The 17,094-nt window shown below is 38.5% G+C and overlaps 1 protein-coding gene across 12 annotated transcripts in view; it reads left to right on the forward strand.

Annotated features, from left to right (window-relative positions):
* Positions 1-17,094, forward strand: part of FGD4 (FYVE, RhoGEF and PH domain containing 4) — a 245,031-nt gene that overhangs the window by 101,311 nt on the left and 126,626 nt on the right. The window contains exon 2 of one of the 12 annotated variants that reach the window (XM_045061640.1): positions 39-147. The exons of 9 other annotated variants lie outside the window; for them this stretch is intronic. In XM_045061640.1, coding sequence (XP_044917575.1) covers positions 123-147 — 25 coding nt within the window. In that variant the 5' untranslated portion in view covers positions 39-122. Of the gene's footprint in view, positions 1-38; positions 148-15,328; positions 15,929-15,985; positions 17,036-17,094 lie in introns of those variants that run through there. 2 more of the 12 variants (XM_011283867.4, XM_045061641.1) reach the window with 2 other exon arrangements.

Consider the following 17,094-nt stretch of genomic DNA (forward strand, 5'->3'; position numbering starts at 1 on the left):
TCAGCAGGTTCATGATCTCTATCTCACTCCTACGACAGGGCACATGAGCATTAGGATCAAATTGCTCAAACAACTTAAGCTATGGAACCTGTGTTTGTGCCGCTTCTACATAGCTGTTTTCTATGTCTGCAAAGCACATCAGTTCAAGTAAGTTTAAATGCATTTACAGTACAATTACTGTTATTGCACTGTTCCAACTTTTAGTGCTTTTCTGTGTGTGTCAAACAATGCAAAGTGTATTCATCATCTCATTTAATCTTTTTTTTTTTTTAAGTTTATTTATTTTGAGAGAGGGAGAACACAAGCGGGGGAAGGGCAGAGAGAGAGAATCCCAAGCAGGCTCCTTGCTGTCAGCTCAAATCCCAATACAGGGCTTGAACCCATGAACTGTAAGGTTATGACTTGAGGCAAAATCACGAGTTGGACACTTAACCAACTGAACCATCCAGGTGCCCCATCATCTCATTTAATCTTTAGCACACACTTGAGATAAATGGAATTTATCCCCGTTGAACAAATAAAACTTGTTATGAGATAAATACTATTTTCAAGTTTGCTAATAATTAAATGATAAACTGGGGTTAAAACCCCAATCCATTTTGGCTTCAATCCTATATTCGTAGCTTTTATGCTCAGTTTTCTTTTACTAGAAAATTTAACCTAAGCACAAACAAAACAAAAACAAAACAACCTAGGAGACTTAAATACTGCAATAGCTGAGGAGGTAGAGAAATAAGATTCCAAAGAGATAGAGAGAGAATTACTAAGTTTTACTATCTTTAAGAAGCCCATAGGTAGTGAGTAATTGTCAAAGAACATGAACAGACATTTCCAAAAGAAAGAAACACAAATAACTAATACATGAAAAGAAAGTTTTATATAACTGGCAATCAAAGAAATACACAAAATAAATATTCCTTTATTGCACTGGCAAAAATTTCCTGAATGGTTGTATTTTGGGTTGGCACCCTTATTTATTTCAGATGACAGTGTCACTTCAGATGAAAGTGTAAATTGATACAACTTTTTGGAAAATAATTTGGTAATATGCATTATCTTAGGGAACATTTTGTTACAAAGGATAGAAGAATCCACTCTAACTTAAAAGAGGGTTGTATAGAAACAAGGCACAGTACACTTATCCAGGCCTCAGAGGAGCCTGGAGCCAACATACTTACACTTTATCTCCCTCAGATGACCTCTTCTGCATCTCTGGATGGCAGAAAGCAGGGCCACCCCAAGTCTTGATTATACCACTTTCTAGGCCCAGTGCCCAGCAGAATCAAAGTCCCAACTACTGATGCCTTGGAGAGAGACTCTGATGGTGAAGTCTTGGTTGGCACTTAACCATGGTCCCATCAGATGTGGTTGTGGAACACAGAGGTCATTTGACTTATCAACCTATTCAGAATGTCCTGTGAAGCAGAAACTCTGAAACGGGAGTAAAGCAAGCAAGTGAGAACACACCTGGTACGTGTATCATTAGTACTAAAAATATTCGTATTCTTTGATCCCACAGTCCCAGTTTTAGAAATCTACCAGTAGTTAAGTTACCTAGTGATTCTGTGAATGATTTATCACATCACATCAGGTGCTCCTGTGGAATGGAGAGAAATGGGCAACTACAGATATGTTCCACAACAGGGAAATGGCTACATGAATTATGACCTAGCCATGAGATTGTATGTTGTACAAATATTAAAAGCCTGTTTTCAAAAAAATGTAGAACAGTGCTCCCAATGAAACATAGTATGCATACATGTTGTATATGCTGTGCTGAGTTGCGTTTTATATAATACATAGAAAAAAATACTAAAGAATTAACCCCAAACACAGACTTGTTTGTTGCTATTAGATTTTAGAATCACTTTTGTTTTATTTACAACTTGTCTGTAGATTTTAATTTTTAATTTTTTTTTTCAGATTTTATTTTTAAGTAATCTGTACACCCAATGTGGAACCTGAAATCAAGAGTTGCACGCTCTACCAACTGAGCCAGCCAGGCACCTCTTGTCTGTAGATTTTAAATAATTAACAATGGCCTTATAATTAAAAATAAACTAATATAAAATTACTCAAATTATAATCTGGTAGAGAAGATAAACCTGTCCTAAGTAAAGTAATAGTAGCTAACATAACTATTATTTTGTGTTTGGATGGTGCAATAAAAACTTAAGGATGGATTTCCTAATAATTTGACTTTTTATGAGTGGAATAGTGTATTTAAGAGCCATTTCCTTATCAATGGTGGTATTCAAATAGTAATCAGAACTGTAGAGAAGATTTGTCTGTTGTGTAGTAAGAGTTAGATGACATCTAAAGTCCTTTACAACCCCAGTGTTCTGTTAGAGAAACAGGTTTATTTTGGAGTGATTGTTTTAAAAAAAAAGTACATAATGTTAGGGGAAGATACACAAGGCAAGTAGCTTTTGTGAAAGAGATGTGAAATTCTTCTACAGGAGATGTCACAGTGTAGGATTAATAAGGAGGCAGTGAATTTGAGTCAGATCTTGAAGGATATGATAGGGATCAGATAATGTGTTGGAAGTAATCTGAAGGTCTGCTAATGATTGATTCTAAGGCAGTTTGGACTTGGCCATTTATGGATAAGGGATAGTAACCCAATTGACTCGGTGAATGGCAGAGGCATTTTCCTTGTTCATCTTCTAGTGAGATGAGTGAAGTGGTGCAAAACTTAAATTGAACAAGAGAACAAAGTCAAGCCAGTCTGCTTGTTTGGGGGTTTAACTATGTTCTGGGAAGAAAACTTCAGGATGATTGACCTTGATGTTTATGTTTTGGTAGTTATGTTAAATTATGGCAGTAATACATTAACAGCCACACTATAAATTCAACCTGCTTGCTTAACTGTCAGACATTAAATTTTTTTTTAACATTTATTTTTGAGAGACAGAGCATGAGCAGGGAAGGGGCAGAGAGAGACAGAGACAGAGACAGAGACAGAATCTGAGGCAGGCTCCAGGTTCTGAGCTGTCAGCACAGAGCCCACTGCGGGGCTTGAACTCACGAACTGTGAGATCATGACCTGAGCCAAAGTTGGATGCTTAACTGAGCCACCCGGGCACCCCGACATTAAAATTTTTTGAAACGACACACAACTACTCAGGAAACGAGGACCTTCAATTCTGCTGGCGTGTGTATGTGTGTGTAGTCGTCTTTTTGCCAAAGGTAATAATGAAGATATGTTCTTGCTGTTCATTAGAAAAAGGTGTAGCTCCCAGGCATCTGGGTTGGTCAGTTGGTTGAGCATCTGACTTCAGCTCAGGTCATGATCTCACAGTTTCTGAGTTCGAGCCCCATATCTGGCTCACTGCTGTCAGCACAGAGCCCCCTTCCGTCCTCTGTCCCCCTCTCTCTGCCCCTCCCCTGCTCACACGCTCTTTCAAAAATGAATAAATATTAAAAAAAAAAAAAAAAGGAAAGGTGTAGCTCCCTTAAAGAGTAAGCTGATCTCAGGGTTGGCAGTGTAGCATTTTCTGTAAAGCTAATTTTCCCTCCTTTTTTAAAAAAATTAATTTATTGTCAGAATGAGAGAGAGAAAACACGAACAGGGAAGGGGCAGAGAGAGAGAGGGGGAGAGAGAATCTCAACCCGACTCCATGCTGACTGCACAAACCCTGTCTCAGGAACCATGAGATTATGACATGAGCCAAAATCAAGATTCGGACACTTAACTGACTGAGCCACCCAGGCGCCCCTTGTTTTCCCCTTTAAAAAATTGGAAGAGGCACCTGGGTGGCTCAGTTGGTTAAACATCTGACTCATGGTTTGGACTCAGGTCATGAAATCAGGTTCATGAGTTTGAGCCTCATGTTGAGCCCCACATCGGGCTCAGCACTGACAGTGTGGAGCCTGCTTGGGATTCCCTCTCCCTCTCTCTCTGTCCCTCCCCTGCTCACGCTCTCTCTCAAAATAAATAAATAAAACTTCTAAAGTATTGAAATAGGTATAAAATTATTGCTGTAAAATGATCACTAATATATCTGTTCCTTAATTTATTTTTCTTGTTTCTGTTATTGTATACATTGAGTCTCTTCTGTGATGATTGACAACTTCTAGGCCAATTCTGATGAGCACATTCTCAACTCATGGTCATGGCCACTTTGAGGGCTCTATGGAGTGGAGTGTTTATGACTTTGAGCTCATTTAGCTTCAGACTTAAGGTACCTGATGGTGCTACAACATTTGGCACTCCTTTTCCAAATTAGTATTCCCGTTCCCTGTTTGAGTTTGTCATTGCCTTTTTGTCATAGAAAATTGTCAAGGAAGTAGTGTCTTTCCTCAGAAGAACCAGGTCTGTATCTGGAGTACTAGCCACTAGCTAATTCAATAGTTTGACTACCTGAAATGCAGTAGCTTTGAAAAAGGCTGTTTTAATATCTATATTTATGCAAAAATGTCTAAAATTTACCCAACCATGAAGTTAGTTATATATTTCAGTAATAAAATACTGAAGCAGTGTGAGTGTTGAGGCAAGAAATGGCTATACATTGTACAGTTTTTGTTTTAAAGAGAAAAAAATACTTTTAGTGTTACTTGTGCTCCTTTAAGACACCGCTCAACTACCAGTCTTCCAGTAAACTTTTCTTTCCAGCTGCATTTCTCTCCTCTGGGCTCCTGAAGCACCTTGTGGTTAGATCTGTCAGCACCATATTTTGCAATTGACTGTTATCTTGCTTCTCTACCCAACTGACTGATTTCCTGAGGCCAGGAATTATTTTACTCACTTTAATCCCCAGCTTTCCGCTCAGCACAGAACCCATGCTTACACTTCGATTGTTGAACTGAGCTAAAACTAATGAAAAAAAATGTTAGGTAAAGGAATTTACCCAAGTGACCAGTGACAGTTGTGTGTTGCCATTTCATTGCCTGGAAGATAAGGAGAGGTCTTCCCCCAAAGGATTAGAATAGTCACTACGTCACCTGGCTCTCATGTCTCTGCTCCTGGAAAGAGCCCTACCCCAACAAAGAGAACTAAGCAAATCCTCCTCAAGTCTCAGATGGTTCTGGATGCCTTCATGTCTGTCCCTGGCTAAACTGGGTGCTGCTGGAGGTCATGGATTTTGTTGATCAAATTTATGCTCGCAGGTGCTTAAAGCCCAGGATACTGAAAGTGTTAAATAGAGCATCCAATGGAAGAGATGAGGAGAAGAATGAGTCTTACCCAGAAGTCTTTGAAGTGTTGGAAGAATCACTGGTCTCCTTTCTGCCCATGGAATTTTAGGCATGGCTGGTTAAAAAAGACCAGGATTACATTGTTATATAATTGTGATGATTACATATGTTAGATAATGTAATGGAATTCTGGTAATACTGGGTGACAAATCATCATGAGCATCATATTTGTAGATTATATAATGACACAGTACTTAAACAAGTTTGCAGACTAAAGACCTCTATATCCTTTTCTTTTACCAAAAAAAACCCACAAATGTTCCCCATTTGCTAATCCTCCATGTGAAGAGAAGTGTCTGTCTGTACATATTTAGCAGGTTCTTACCTAGCAGATATATTTGAAAAACTAAGCACAACCTGTCCTTCTGAGGGAAGGGTAACATTTGAATGAGTGAGAAAGTAACTGCAATCAGCAAAGGGAAAAAGTACGTGATGGACAGAGCATTTTTGGAGGGACTCTTTGGAAATATTTCCATTATTGTGTCCTCAGCAAGATAGATATTAGTGCGTCTTTTATTTATTTTATTTACTTAAAAAAACTATTTCTGGTGTGCGTGGGTGGCTCAGTTGGTTAAGTATCCAACTCTTGATCTTGGCTCAGGTCATGATCTCACGATTGTGGGATCGAGCCCTGTGTCGGGCTGTTTGGGATTCTCTTTCTCTCTCCCGCTGCCCTTCTGCCCTGGTCACATTCTATCTCTGTCTCTCTCTAAAATAAAAATAAAAAATAACTATTTCTGCATACTAATTCAGACTTAAATACAAGATCCTTTTTGCCTTATTTTAAAATCTTTGAGATAGTCATAGTAGGGTTTAGACCAAATTAAAAAAAAAAAAAAAAAAAAACAGTAACACTTTCCAAGACATCAAGGCAGATAGAAATATACTAGAAGAATTTCAAGGAAAACTTCTGCATAATTGGTAGATGGATTTAAAAATGTATATCATGATTTAGTAAGTGCAGCTAACGATGTAGTTCTTCCTTTTAGAACAATGAATTTTTCTCAGCTAGAAATAACCATTAAAACCACATATGGAAGTAAACTGACTTAGATCTGCTCTTTCAAATGGCTATACCATGATCTATTTAACCAAGATTTTAAAAAACAAAGCAGATTGAATCACACTGATCCCTCAAAAATAGTATTTTATCTGTACCTCATACCATATTAAGTTCTATTTTAGTATTTCACAGTATGTATTTTAGTGCAACAATACTTGTATTTAATGCATTTAACTTATGCATATATACATGCATCCATGCATCCATACATACTTGGAGGTGCGATGCCCGGTTTTCATACTGAGAGGGATGTGCCATCAAAAAGTTTGGAGATCATTGTTCTAGCAAGCCCTCCTTGACCTTCCTACACCTGTTGCAGTAACAGGGCCCCCAGCCAAACTTGTCAGTCACCATTCTACTTGTCTGCTCTCTCTTTGACTCCTTGGAAGGGATTATTAATTGAGATTGTTTTAAGTGTTTGATACTGTGTGCAGAGGACCTATAGAAATGAATGGGACAGTCATGGCCCTTGCTTTCCAGAGGCTTTGAGAATAGTAGGGAAGACAAATGCTAAACAAGGAGGACATTGCGTGAACTTTCATTTAATTACGGTTGTAAATAAGAGTTCAAAGGAAACCTGCAGAGGGAAGTGAGACCTGACCATATGAAAGACCTTGAGGTCATAGGAACTGAAAAGAATAGTGCAGTTGAAAATGAGATTCCACTGAAAGTGGTCATCAGGACTTTCTAAAAAATTCCCAAGTACCTAGCAGTGTGCCATGTATACTGTATGGAGTCCCACGTAGGGGCTCAATAATTCCTTGTGAATGAATAGATAAAATAATTTCAGAACAAACCTCAAATCAGTGGCTCAAAGTTTTATTTGATCCACACAATGTTTTTGAGCTTTGACATTTAAAAACAATAATTCTCCAATTTGCCACAAGTAAATAATTCATACTGTTGTAGACTGGTATCCTTACCCATTTGTGTTATGTACCCAGATGCTAAATACATTGGTCTTTGTTACCCTGTGTAGAAGATAAAGATTATGCCATACCCCATAGACAGTGAACTGTTTACTAGTATGAGATTATTTGAGTTTTAGTGATTAATGTACAAACTAAGTGTTATGTCTTGAAGACTTATATGGATATTTTATCCTTAGTATAATACTGAAAATCTGTTACAGCATTATTGGTAAAATTCACAATATATAGATTGCTAGGATAATGATTTTAAAATTTCAAGCAAGTACATTTATAATTTATCATGTACCCTGTTCATCAGTTTAAGGCCCATATGATGGAAATTGGCTGTTTTTTTTTTAAGTTCTCTTTTTATCCTTGATCTTATTTCCTACCACAAACATAATAACTTAGAAAAAGTTATCTGAAAGCCTACTAAAATTTGGAATGACTAATATCCTATTTTTCTTTCTTTGGAGTTTTCTTTATTTCTGTAATATATCCCTGTGATTGCATCAAAAAGGAAACTGCACGTTTAAGTGTGTCATTATCTGTGGGATAAAAGGGAAGAAATAAGTAGAATGGCTGATTTGCAGACGGGATGGTGATGGTTATATTTAGGTTATCTTTTCTTTCCATATTCTGAGTTTGTCCTGTAAGAATATTTGGGCCAACACAAAAGGCTAGGCAGCTGCTGTTACACCATCATGCTGTGCATAAGGGTCTTGAAGAAAGGAAGACAAGTAATTAAAAGAAATCTGGATGAGGCAGCGAGGCAGCTGATGAAAAAGAGAGAGAGAGAAACAAAAGCCCTCCCTCTTTTCTCCCAAGTTAGTAGCAAGTAACTGGCTGTACTTTACCCTTTATCTGACCTGCCAAGGGCAAAGCCTAAGTTTTATTTTCTTAAAGCCTCAGAGGAGCCTTTTCTGGAAGCTGCATGACTATTTCAAAGTTGGAAAAAATAATAGTTAGGTTCCTGTGGAAATTTATGAAAAGAAAACATTTTTTTTTTACTTCCTTCTCAAAACCGGTGATTGATAGAGGGAACATGGTTTGGGAACATATTTTGAAAGCAACGTGGCAAGGAATGAGGCTAGAAAGGTAAGCAGAGGACAGAGCCTTAAGGAATTATGTGGAGTTTGGATTCGTTCTGAGGGCAGTAAGCAGCCATTGAGGATATCAGCTGGGAAGTGATGAACAGTCCTGCCAGCCGCAGTGAAGTTTGCAAATCTGCCACACGTCTCCTCACTATGCAGGCTGAAATAAGGTGCTTTCCCTCCTTTGCTGCCTAATAAGATCTCATTTACCCTTCAGGGTTAAGTTCAGTCTTCCCTTCTCCAGTGTAAGGGGTAGCTTACAGGTATATGGGAATGAGAGCATGAAGCTGAGAGACAGGTTGGTACCAGAAACAGGTGTTTTATAATCTTCTGCATAGGGGAGGAGCTGTAGCTTTCAAGTGGGTCAGTTGTCCCGAATAGATAGTCAAGAAAGTAGAATGCAGAGGCACGGTCAGGCAGTGGAGAGTCTATGAAAGGGACTTCATAAGCATCAACAAAGAGATTGGCCAAAGCAGAAATAGGCTGGCTGAGGTTGGATGTCATAAATTCATGGTGGAAAATGTCCTAGTCGCAATAATTTTTTATTGTCATAAAATGTACATAAAACTTACCATTTTGCTGTTTTTAAGTGTGCAGTTCTGTGGCATTAATACATTCACATTGTTCTACCACTGTCTCCACTTAAGCCATTTCTAGAACTTTTTCATCTTCCCTAACAGAAGTTCTATATCCTTTAAAATAGTTGTGGTGGTATTTTGTTCACACCAAATGGCAGCCTCCGAACCAGAGACCTACAGGTGGACAGTGTTGTGGTGTGTACAGGTGAAGGACAAGAAACTACTAGAGAAAGCATTTGTAAAGAGTGACTCTGTGAGGTGGGTGAGGCAGGGGGACTGTGATGGGGAGGGAGGAGGAGAGAAGAGAAATGGACATGTATCGTGTGTCCAGCATCATAGTAAGTGCCGTGTGTATATTCTTTAATGAAGCTATTAGGACAGCTAAGAATAGGTTCATTCAAGAGTTTAGAGTAGGAAAAGGAGGAATCCAGGTGGTGACAGGATGATGACTGTGGAATTTGAAATCTCAGAATTAACTTCTTGCTGAAGTGAATGTGATTTCCTAAAGGAAACACATACATAGCTCTTCCAGTGTAGGGTCGTTACCTGGCATTGTTCAAGTGGAATCCAGAGAAGTGCAAAAATAATAATGGTCATAATTAAAGAAGAAGCACTGTATTTATCCATTAACTTTGTTGCTCCTTTGAATTTAGATCATATCAGTTACCTGGGATTAGTACAAAGGCTGAATTAGATAAAAAGCATGCCAGATGTGAAGGTGGACTATAATGAGTGGGGGAAATGCTACAAGAGAGACACATCACCAACTTCAAGTGTGTGTACTGCTGAATGGTGTGTGTGAACATGTGAAGTGAGCGTTGTGACACAGGAAACACATACCAAGAAAATCAGACAGGTTATAACTTGAGATATGCAGATCAATTCCATAACTTAGGTTAGAAAAGAGTGTTTTTATTCTCTAGGATTGTGTATTTTTTATTAGAGGATTATTAATGTCGGATGACATCGCAGACATACTGCAGATTTCTGTCCTATATATCTAAAGTATACAAGCTGTCCCTATCCACACACCATAAGAAAGATGTATAGCTCTCGCTGGGCAGCCAGAGTGGAAGAGGAACAGAATTGAATTAGAAGCCAGAATGGGCAGCAGTGTAACCAAGGCTCATATTATCTATCATCCATCCAGAAACTCTGGTTTGAGGGGTCCTTAACAGTACTGTGTGGTTGGGACTCTAACTGAACGTCTAACTACAGAATTAACATAAAACATTTCTATTAAATATTTTTTTAAAAGAATAACAATTCAGGGATAATAGTCTTGCTTTGAAGATCTGTATAAAAATAATTTGGTACAAAAATATTTAAGCAACAAACAGCATTTACCTGGAATGTATTCAAGAATTTTTAGGACTTCATTAAGGCTCACAGACGTGCAGAATGGAAATTAGGCATCAGTTGGTTGACTTTTTAAATTAAAATGTGTGTTTTTTTAGGTCAATGAGGGAATCATTTTAGTATCAAACTGTTACTTGATTTTATTAGATTGTTATTAGAAAACTAAAGAGTGCAAAATGGGTTAAGATTCAGGTTAGTTTTATTCTGTGAAAATGGAGATTGCCTCTCAGTTAAATAACATTGGAGAGTGAGGATTTTGCTCTTTAGTTGATAACTGAAAGTCATAAATACTTCCATTTTCTTTTTTTTTGTTTTTTAATTTTTTTTTCAACGTTTTTTGTTTTATTTATTTTTGGGACAGGGAGAGACAGAGCATGAACGGGGGAGGGGCAGAGAGAGAGGGAGACACAGAATCGGAAACAGGCTCCAGGCTCTGAGCCATCAGCCCAGAGCCCGACGCGGGGCTCGAACTCACGGACCGCGAGATCGTGACCTGGCTGAAGTCGGACGCTTAACCGACTGCGCCACCCAGGCGCCCCAGTACTTCCATTTTCTTACTCCTTGTTGTATCTGAACAAAGTGAAATACTAGCATTCACTTGGTATAACTGTCTTGTTATTTATTGCCAAAACGTAGTAAATAATTATTAAAGTCACTTTTGGCATTAGTCCACAGACGTTTTCAAGTATACGACAGATGGTGTGCCAGGTAGCTTTAAAAAAAAATGCTAGGTCAGACAACTTAATCCACCACCTTTTTAAAAAACATTGCAGATTAATAAATTTTAGTTGAGAAAGCACAAGCCGTGTGGTAACATTTTTGTCTTAGATCACTTCCATTAGAAATGGTAAGCTATAGAAAGTTGTAGAGATAGCCTTTAACACAAAAAGTAAATGAAGTTCAACAAATGGTTATGAAACACAGTATTATGTGAATGTCTGACAGACCTTTCTAAGTCCTTCTTCAACAATTTGTGAAGAATAACCTCTCTGTAAGGAGGAGAAGCATAGGAGCAGAATGCCGGCCCGTGAAGTCTTCCGTGCATAAGGCATTTGGTGAATAACTGTGAGTTAACATTGATTTTAGGTATTTTCGGGGCTATGATATATGCGACAAATAATCTTATTAAATCACCTATTTCCTAAACATTTATTTGAAAGTTCCCTTTAAATGTATTATCATAAACTTCGATTTTCCCAGAGGGACTCTATGTGGGAAACTAATTAGGTCACTTCTGAGTTTAAGATTTTTAAAAATCAGGGGCGCCTGGGTGGCCCAGTCAGTTAAGCGTCCAAGTCTTGATTTCAGCTTAGGTCATGATCTCATATTAGGACCTGAGATCGAGCCTTAAATCTCTCTCTACCTCTCCCTCTGCCCCTCCCTGACTTGTGCAGGCTCTCACTTTCTCATTCTCTCTTGCTCTGTCTCAAAAAATAAGAAATAAAAGGGAAAAAAAGATTTTTAAGTGAATAAAATGAACCAGTGATTATCTCTATTGGCAATAGAGTGTATATTGGCAATGAATGTACCAAAATGATTTGGTTTTGAGTTTACACTAAGACTATGCATTTCATACCCTTTTGCTTTCTTAAAGAATATATTGCTTTATTTGCTCCTTAAGTTTTAAAACTAAGGGATAATTTGTGTACAACATAATTAACCCTCCTTAGGGTATAATTATGAGTTTTGACAAATGCATACAGTTATGTAACCAGCACTGCAGTGAAGATCTAGAACAGTCCTATCTCCAAATATTCCATTATGCCCTTTTGTAATTAGCCAGTTTGTTCCCATACTACCTGCTGCTTCAGACTTATTCTGTCCCTGTAGGCTTGCCTTTTCCAGAATGTCATAAGGAATCATATATATGTAGCCTCTAAGTTAGCTTCTTTCTTTTTGTTTTTGTTTAAATTCTAGTTAGTTCACAAATAGTGTAATATTGGTTTCAGGAGTAAAATTTAGTGATTCGGCACTTATATAACACCCAGTGCTCATCACAAATGCCTTCCTTAGTCTCCATCACCCACTTAGCCCATCCCTCACCCACCTCCCCTTGAGCAACCCTCAGTTTGTTCTCTATGTTAATAGTCTCTTATGGTTTGCTTCCCTCTCTCTTTTTTCCCCTTCCTTCCCCTGTTTTGTTTCTTAAATTCCACATGTGATGAAATCCTATGTTACTTGTCTTTCTCTCACTGACTTATTTTGCTTAGCATAATACGTTCTAGCTTCATCCACATCATTGCAGATGGCAAGATTTCATTCCTTTTGGTGGCTGGGTAATTTTCCAGTGTGTGTGTGTGTGTGTGTGTGTGTGTGTGTGTGTGTACACATATACATACATACACACCACATCTCTATCCATTCATCAGTTGATGGACGTTGGGCTCTTTCTATAATTTGGCTATTGTTGATAATGCTGCTGTAAACATCAGAGGTACTCCTTGAAGGTACCCCTTTGAATCAGTATTTTTGTATCCTTTGAGTAAATACCTACTAGTGCAATTGCTACATCGTGGTGCTAGTTCTATTTTTATATTTGGCTTCTTTCTAAGGCACATGCGTCCTTAGTTCATTCCTTCTTATTGCTGAATGTTAGACCATTGCATGGATCTATCGCAGTTTGTTTATCCATTCACTAATTGAAGGATGATTGGGTGTTTCCAGCTTTTGGTGACTATGAGTAAAGCCCCTGTAAACATTCATGTGCAGGTTTTTGTGTGAATGTAAGTATTCATTTCACTTGGGCAAGTACCTAGGAGTGTGATTGCTGGGTCACATGGAAGTGCATGTTTAACTTTGTAAGAAACTGCCCTGGCTATTATTAGGGAGCTTAGAATTTAGTTACAAGTTTGTGGTAGATGCTTGTTGGGATGAGCACTGGGTGTTATATGTAAGTGATGGATCACTAAATTCTACACCTGAAGCCAATTTTACCATTTATGTTAACTAGAATTTAAAACAAAAATGTGAAGTAGGAAAAAAAAAAAAGATAAAATTTCTTCTGGATTAAAAAGAAAACAAGTTTACGGTCTGATGCTGAATATAATTGCAGATTATCCGCTTGTGGCCAGTGAGAGTCGATAGTAGTAGTTATACTTTATTATCACTTGAGTTTACACTAAGTTATACTTTATTATCACTTACTAGCTACAAATCATGTTTCTATAAAAATCCAAAAGTGGATTCCATTATATCTTAATTTATTGTACAAAAGTGAATTTAACTTCTTAAAGGTTGTTGTTTTACTAGTGTTATTGGCCAAGTTTTTTAACCTCTTGAACCTAGTTTCCTCTTCTACAAAATGGTAATTACTATTTCCTCCCTGACCTGAATTATTCCTCTATAGTGATAACTCATTTTTGCCTTACAGTGAGGATTTAATGACGTGCTGCATGGAAGGTGCTCAGCAGCCCCTGGCACAAAAGTAAATGTTAAGTATAAAAAAAAAAAAAAAAAAAAAAGAAAAGGTATTTATTTGTTTGACAACCAAACCTGAATTTATAATTTAAACATTGCTATCAAAGCTCAGAAAGCACATCAACTGGAGCATTTTTATGACAGGGAAGCGTTCTGTTTTTTACATTACTGAAATTTGCCAAGTCTAAGTGGTCTTGGAATCCAATATAGACAGTTTTCCTGCCACTGTGAAATTCAAACACATGGGTGGAGTTTGCAAAGGAACTAAAAGACAATTCCGATTTCTTCTTTCTTGGACTCCTTTTCTTAATGTTTCAAATTATCCCTTCTTTTTAGATGGGTTTTAAAACCTATTCATGGCCTAATATGTAAGTAGATTTCTTTTATTCAGAATTACTAAGTTGATAACCACTCCCTTCCCGGTGAGCAGGTGGAAGTTACTGTTCCACAGCCCCTCAGACCTCATCCTGGGTATCGCCCTCCTGCCATTGACATCAAGCAGTTCTAAGCAGATGCAAGTGAGCCAGGGCTTTAGGCCGTCAGTGAATGAGGCAAGACTCCAAACAGGCAAATTCTTGCCCTAGTACTTCTCCTGGGGTGGTCCTTGAAGTGCAGTGCCAGATCAGTAGTGTTCCTGTCACTTGGGAGCTTGTTAGAAATGTAAATTCTGGGCTCCACCACAGACTGAATTCAGTTGCGGAGATGGGACTAGACAATCTGTATTTTATTTATTATTTTTTTATTGAGAGCATGAGCACAAGAGGGGCGGGGGTGTGTGCGGAGAGTGGATAGAGGATCTGAAGCAGTCTCTGTGCTAACAGCAGAGAGCCTAACATGGGGCTTAAACTCACAAACCATGAGATCATGGCCTGAGCTGAAGGCGGATGCTTAACTATCTGAGCCACCCAGGCGCCCCAGGCAACTTTTTTTTTTTTAACTTTTTTAATGTTTATTTATTTTTGAGAGAGAGACAGAGGCACAATGTAAGCGGGGAGGGGCAGAGAGAGACACATACATACAGAATCTGAAGCAGGTTCCGGGCTCTGGGCTGTCAGCACAGAGCCCAACATGGGGCTCAAACTCACCAACCGTGAGATCATGACCTGAGCCAAAGTCATATGTTCAACCGACTGAGCCACCAGGTTCCCCCAGCAATGTGTGTTTTAAAATGCCATCCAAGGGGCGCCTGGGTGGCTCAGTGGGTTAAGCGTCCAACTTCGGTTCAGGTCATGATCTCACGGTCTGTCAGTTGGAGCCCTGTGTCAGGCTCTGTGCTGACAGCTCAGAGCCTGGAGCCTGCTTTGGATTCTGTGTACCCCCCTTTCTCTGCTCCTCCCCGACTCATGCTCCATCTCGCTCTGTCTCTCAAAAAATAAATAAATGTTAAAATTTTTTTAAAATGCCATCCAAGTGATTTGATGCAACTGGACTGTGACACTGATTGCCTATGGACACAATGAGGAGGAGATTGGAGAGGTTATTTCTAACCATGAGAGGGATATCTGTGTAGCCTGTTACTTCATTGTGATCTTATAAATATTTTAATTGACATTTTCTAATATTTCAGGATATGAGGAATTTTTCAAGTACTTGTTGAATGATACAAACATAAAAAGATATAGAAAAGTGAGTAATAAATATTATACCAATTGTACAGTGTTCTAAATAACAAAACTTGGCTTCCTTAGGAAATCTATGAGTAGTATTTATTCACCAAGCTCCATGACCTGTCGTAAAATGGAACATCAAAGTGGCAAAATAGCATTTTTGATCATCCAAAATGACATTTTAGCGTCTTAAGCCTGTGAAGCCAGAGTCTGTAACCTCTTCCGTCCATGGCATGGACCCAGTTAAAGTGGAAACAAACTGTTTTCACGCTGGCGTTTTGAGAGCATTACTAACAGTTAAGGAATTAGGCAGTTTATAAACCATCCTATTCCCAAATGCATTTCTAGTTCACTTGAAGCTTCCATGTGCCTCTGTTGTTGTTTATTTTACCGTAATAAATAGACGTCTCTGTATCACCAGATACTTGGTCTCATGAAAACCCTGCAGCAGCCCTTCCTCTGGGGGTGTGGCATATTATGCATGAGGTTGTCTTTGAGAAGTAAGGTCTGAGAATGCCCTGAGGTACACAGGGCACTGGTGCGGGCTCCTGGCTGCTCTGTGTGATCTCCAGTCTAGCAGAGGCTTTAAAGCCAGGAGTGAGATTTTATCCCATGATCTCTGAAAGAGTAAAGACAAATATTTTCTTATCAAACCAAAGTAAACTAATTATCAATATATGTGAAGTCACGTCCACTGATCAAGGTAAGTGGTTTCATTTTCTGCTGTATCTTTCTTATGTTTTGTTTTGTTTTTTAATAGTGTGGTCAGTTGGTAACACAGCATGCCAAGGGACTTATAAGTGGCAGAGAGTTTGGTTTTGTTTTCATGTTAAGAATAGGGTTCACAGTATTTTTCAACTTTCACATTAAATATGTAGTATCTTCAGGGTTTTTGGCTCTTTCAGGAGGCGTCTCTGGGCTAGCAAAGTACAAATTGGTTTAAGTTCTATTTCTCTGACTCATTCTTAGTAACATTAGGACAGTTTAAAAATTCAGTCAGTAAGGAGAAGAATGCAGAGAAAGAAAGCAAGAATTTTCTTTCCTTTTTTTTTTTTTTTTTTTCCCCTTCAGTTTCTAGTGTGAACAAAGCTAAGGAATGTTTACTACTAATCCTTTTCTAGTGCTACTGCATGGAGCACTCTTCTGTTCAAACAAACCCCACCATCCCAGCCTTCTTGTTTTAGTAAAGTTCAGAGGAGTGTTATGTGTTTTACATTAGATAACATTGCAGAGATAGGCATAGATCTGGACTTTTTTTTTTTTAATTGTTACTGGTATTAAGCTACTGTTTCCTTCCTCTAGTATTCTAGAGAGCATATAAATGAGAAATGGACTTTGAAAGAGGAATGACATTCTGTGTGGTAGAAATATAACCATGTGACAGGAAATTTATGCTAAAAATATTTTTTAAGGCTGAAATGGATTCATTTTGTGTAGCTATTTTCCCATTGTTTCTGCATGGGTATCAACCCTCCTGAAGAATGCCTACATTGCTAAACAGGGTGAGCTGCACCTTACGACAGGCAGTCTTCACAATTACCAAGGTTCTCTTTTTTTTTCTGACGTCACTCTTTCCTCTTTTGGCCTCAGTGGAGCTTGCACGGAGTGTAGAAGCGTGAGGGTAGGGTTGGTCCTAGCACTGCTGCAGGCAAGCTGAGGCTCCCTCCTGGAGCCCCACAACCTTGGCTGGCTCTGCTCCCAGGTTCTAGTAGTTGCTAGAGATTGAGGAGCCCAGTCCTTGCCTGCTCCTGCTTATTCCCTCATGTAGGTGGAAGGCTTGACTCCTTTGTGAGGGTTCTACTATTCTTGCGTAAGTAAGCTCAAGGTTTGTATGATCTCACCATGGTTTCCCATCATACTCTAAATATG

The sequence above is a fragment of the Felis catus genome, chromosome B4 (assembly GCF_018350175.1).
Source record: "Felis catus isolate Fca126 chromosome B4, F.catus_Fca126_mat1.0, whole genome shotgun sequence".
In the NCBI taxonomy this organism is placed as follows: Eukaryota; Metazoa; Chordata; class Mammalia; order Carnivora; family Felidae; genus Felis; species Felis catus.